Consider the following 4,931-nt stretch of genomic DNA (forward strand, 5'->3'; position numbering starts at 1 on the left):
TGTTTTGGTGGTTTAGAATTTGGTAGGTCTTCTGCAAAGAGGCTGTGAACATATTGTACGTATTGTATTTAAATACAATTGCGTGCATGCTTGCTGTGTGCTTGCTTGTGTGCCTGCTTGCATGCTTATGTGTGTCGGTGTGTGTGTCTGCTTGCACGCTCGTGTGTGTGTGTGTTAATAAGGTCAATGAGGACAGACAGAGTGAGGTAATCATTTTGAACTCTAATGATGAGATGAGCACAGTGAACGAGGACGACACTTAACCTGCTTTCAACTCGCTCTCCCTCGCTCTCTCCCTCCCTCTCTCTCCCCCTCTCCCTCTCCCTCTCTCCCTCTACCATCCTCCCTCTCTCTCCAGGTTCTCGTTGGAAGTCCATGACTAACCTAGAGAAGCAGCCATACTATGAGGAGCAGGCCAGGCTGAGCAAGCAGCACCTGGAGAAGTACCCTGACTACAAGTACAAACCCCGGCCCAAACGAACCTGTCTGGTGGACGGGAAGAAGCTGAGGATTGGAGAGTACAAGGCCATTATGAGGAACCGCCGGCAGGAGATGAGACAGTACTTCACTGTGGGGTGAGTGAGTAACCAACTAAAACCACACACACACAAACTTCCGACTGTGGGATAAAGTATTTCCTCGCAAGGAGTTTTTTCTAAAGAGTTTTTCCTTACCATTGTGTAACTTTTCTTTGTGGTCTGAGTTTACTATAAAGCACGTTGTGTCAACAGTTGACTGTAAAAATAGCTATATAAATGCATTTGATGGATTTAATTTTATTCATCCAGATTTCTACATTATATTATGTTATTATACTGTACTAACTGTTGTATTGTGTTTTTCTCCAGACAACAGGCCCAGCTGCCCCTGTCCTCGGCGGGCGTGGTGTACCCAGGTGCCCTCTCCATGGCAGGTTTGCCCTCCCCCCAGATGCCCTCGGAGCACTCCTCACTGTCCAGCAGCCCCGAACCTGCCGCCCCACCCCTCCAGACCCCCTACCACCCCAGCCTCAAGGGAGACGAGACCCGAGTCAAACAGGAGGAGCTGCGATTGGACGACAGCAACGGTGATGCGTACGACGACTTTGATTATGAGGACGAGGAGGGAGATTATGGAAGTGATAACGACAACCACCAATAATCTGGAAGCAGAGCGAATCAGAATCAGATACCCAGCTTCTTGCTGGAAACACCCCCGTCCGTCCACCAATCCTGAGAGACTATCCGTCCCTTATATCCAATCACATTCAATGTCACAAACCTCGCCCTCCTTTACCCCTTAACCAACAAGGACTCTGGGATCTCAGAGCCAAGCCCCTCCCATTGGAATCCCGATACCAGCAACCGACCAATGAAATCAAGCACAGGACCTGTCACTCACACTGACTGTTACACCGACTGGAGTCTAGGAGGAGAAGAGCTGATTGCCGTGACTTCTGCTGAGTACTACACAGTACTACAGCATACTAACAAAGTACTACAAAGTTCTACAGAGTACTAGAGTATTACTGCTGTGTACGCCATAGAGGCATGATGAGATATACATAATGTCATGAGTAAGCTACAATATGAGGAGAAAACACAGAAAAAACAACCTTTTAGACCAGTTTGACTTCAAAGATACATTTTTTTAAAACAGCAGGCCTGTCAGTTGATTAAAGAGACACTTAAAAAGGTCGACCTGTTTGTTTATAAAAGAGACACTTTTAAAACAGCTTTTTTTTCTTCTTGGTTCTATGATATTCTCACTCAGGTACACGGTGCCAACAAGTGGCTTGTGAATGTGATTTGTTGTTTTTGTGCTACAGTTTTAATAATAGATACAAAATAGAATTTTTCCCTTTTCATTGTAAAGCACCTGACAGAAGTCAAAGCAAAATTTTTATTTACAATTATTATTCTTTCTTCAACTCTGCAGTGTACTATCAGCTGATATCCTCCCTCTGTGTGTGTGTGTGTGACTCCCCTTATGAGAGTCAAAATGGGACAGTCCAGTCAGGGCCAGTGTTGGACTGTGAGGACCGGCTCACTTCAGGGGACTGTGGGGGGGGGGGACCTCAGAGTCTCTCATCATGGGCAAGCTTGGACAGTACTGTGTGATGAGACAATCTCCCACCAACCCTCTTCTCTCCTGTTACACTCTCGCTCTTTTACCTTTTGTTTACCTTTCCTTTATTCTGATCATGAGGACTTTGTGTCTTTGGAAGGTACAAACAAGGGTTTATTTTAGATATGAAACATCCCCCTGTATGTGTGTGAGAGTGTGTGTAAGCAAACTTGCTGTGTGTGTGTGTGTTTAGTCTGTGTGAGCTGGTCTAGTCATCACTAGGTCCCAGAACTCTGTCCCTTTCCAAGACAAACAGACAACACTGGAGTTTCCCCTGTGAGCCCCCAGAACTTCAGTATCCTGGTGTATAGAGACAGAGAAAGCCCTATGGCTCTCTTGTACACTCACACACACACATTCCCAAGTCCCAGTTCCCCAATTGAAACCCCATAACAACTCTACTCCGCTGCCAACTGATCCAGCCAAACCCACAACCCAAACCATCTCATAATACTCCCAACTGATATCACACAAAGTTGGTGTGTATTTTGTTATAGAAGTTTGGTGGGTTCCTGTGGGCTTCTACTGGTAATTTAAAGTCTCTGCTGTCTGTCCCCGTTCTGTCCCTCTCTCTGAGAGTCCCCCTCTATGTCCCCCTGTGTCTTACTCTGTCCCCGTCCGTGTCCCCAAAACACGTCATTCTGCTGTTCTTATTGGGAGGAGCTGATCGTTTTATCAGCACGTCAGTGTTTCGTTTGTATTTGAATACTGTATTTTATTATTTTTATTCAAACTGCCTCTAGTGTAATAATATTATTAACAATAATTATAATGATGGTCAGCATTTCTTTAAGTTTTAGTAAGTTATGTACAGTATAATTTATTTTGTCCTCTATTGGGTTTTTATGACCAATATGAAACTTATTCGGTCAATGAAGCATTATTATATTTAGCTGCTTTAGAGTATTTACATCTAATGTTGTCCTTTTACTTTTTACTTGAGTTTTAATTTACATTTTTTGGTTTCTGTTTTTATTTGTTCTGTTTGTTTAGTATTAATCCTATATGGACGCTGTGTGAGGAGGTAGAGCGACACGGATGGCAGCGAACGAACGGCTGTCGTTCTTCGTGAAGGAGACAGGACTTTCTATTCACTAACTCTCTCCCCATCTGCGTCCCTCATCTTGACAACTTAACCCTTTTATGTCCAAACCCATTTCTAAAAGCACTCAGACTCTGTGTGGTCAGAGAAAAGAAGAAGGTGATCTTTTTTTTGTAATGGTTCATGTATAATGTGAAGTTTCTTCTACTTTCTTTCTTTTTATGAAGATAAAAGAAAACAGCTATATTATTCTATTCGGTTTTCTCTGAACAAAGGAGCAAGGCTCTCGTTTACTAGGGTTGCTATTTTCACTGAGATGCCGTGGAACATCATTGAGGCTGGCGGACACAGACACACACACACAGCAGACACACACAAATTACTAGCAGACACAGTTGTGCAAATTTCTATTAACGCGATCAGGATTTGGATCAAATTAGGACGTGATCAGAACATACACACACACGTTTGACCCATAGGAAAATCAGTGTTTACTTTGCCTATCCAACAATGTTCCACAGCATAACCTGACATTCAGTAAGATGACCAGTCATATCTATGTGACTCCAGAACTCTGGAGACTTTACTTTGTTTTAGCTCCACCCTATGGCCTAGCCATTAGCCATGTCCTCTCACTCTACAGGTGTGCTGCCAGATAGTGACCCAGCCCAGTCATGCTTGCTGTAGATGTTTCTCTTACACAATCAATCACAACCATGCCTATTGCCAGATAGTGAGCCTCACAGTCAATCATACTTGGCGATACAGACACCCTCACAATCAGGCCATGGTGAGACCTAATGCTGGAGAGAGGGTGTCCTGTATTCTGTCTGGAAGCTGTAGGTTAGATAAGTAGACTAGACAGTGTGGGGAAAAGGAGGGGGTTACAAATTCAATCATCCCAGCTGGCTAGGTCTGCCACATACTGAGGTATTATACTGTACTTAGGGCCAGGAGTTTTGTGACCTGACCATGTGACCTGACCAGGACAAACACTGGGCTCTAGTTAGACTAATGAATAGGGTCCAGAGTTGTTAATGAGCAGGTTATGTAGATAGGGAGCTAGACACTAGTGAGGTTGGCTGATACAGCGACGATGATGATGATGATGATGGAGATGAAGATTATAATAATTAAGACAATCAAATGTCATGAGTGGAGCTCAAAACAAAGTCAGAGTTAGTAAAAAAGAAAAACGTATCTTACCATCTCAACTTGAAAAATGGAGAAAGATAATTATGTAAATATAACATAGAGTTATAGATTTATATTTTGTTCATAACACAGTGTAATATAAGTTGTATATTTCTTTTTCTCTTTTATTGATGTTATTCATGCTACAATAAAAGCAGGAGTTAATGTACTCTTACAAAAAAATGAAGGAAAATTACAAATAAACAAACAAAACAAAAAAAGAGAAGCCGTGGGCTTGCCATGCACCATCTGTTCTGAGTTCACTTTTTTCAGTATTATTGCCAGTCAAGGCTTTAATAAAAACAGCAATGTGTGTTCTGTAATGCTCTAATGGTCCTTGTGAGTTCTTTACAATGCACCTACACACACTGGTATACACTAGTATGAACGAAGGATGCGGTAGAGACCCCCACACATTTGAATGCTAATTCTAACGTTTTAACCAGGGGCTTTCAACATTCTTTCATCACTTTACTTTTTAGACACTGCACTTGCAAATTACTGGATGTGTGTGCTGTACTTCTAAACTAAACATCTGCACTATATCCAAATACTGTACCTATTTGCATCTGTACTATATCCAGAACAC

At 42.6% G+C, this 4,931-nt stretch overlaps 1 protein-coding gene across 1 annotated transcript; it reads left to right on the forward strand.

The window, feature by feature from the left end:
• Nucleotides 1-353: 353 nt before the first annotated feature.
• On the forward strand, nucleotides 354-4,665 carry LOC311129604 (transcription factor SOX-5-like). The gene is made up of 2 exons (XM_084161947.1): nucleotides 354-575; nucleotides 849-4,665. The coding sequence occupies exons 1-2, from the start codon at nucleotides 376-378 to the stop codon at nucleotides 1,138-1,140; spliced, it is 492 nt and encodes a 163-aa protein (XP_084018073.1). The 5' UTR covers nucleotides 354-375; the 3' UTR covers nucleotides 1,141-4,665.
• The last annotated feature ends 266 nt before the right edge of the window (nucleotides 4,666-4,931 follow it).

The sequence above is a fragment of the Coregonus lavaretus genome (assembly GCF_964263955.1).
Source record: "Coregonus lavaretus genome assembly, chromosome: 5".
In the NCBI taxonomy this organism is placed as follows: domain Eukaryota; kingdom Metazoa; phylum Chordata; class Actinopteri; order Salmoniformes; family Salmonidae; genus Coregonus; species Coregonus lavaretus.

Coding starts and splice junctions, on each gene's coding strand:
- LOC311129604 (XM_084161947.1), top strand. CDS start 376: ATGACTAACCTAGAGAAGCAGCCATACTATGAGGAGCAGGCCAGGCTG. Junction 576..848: donor AGACAGTACTTCACTGTGGG/GTGAGTGAGTAA, acceptor GTTTTTCTCCAG/ACAACAGGCCCAGCTGCCCC.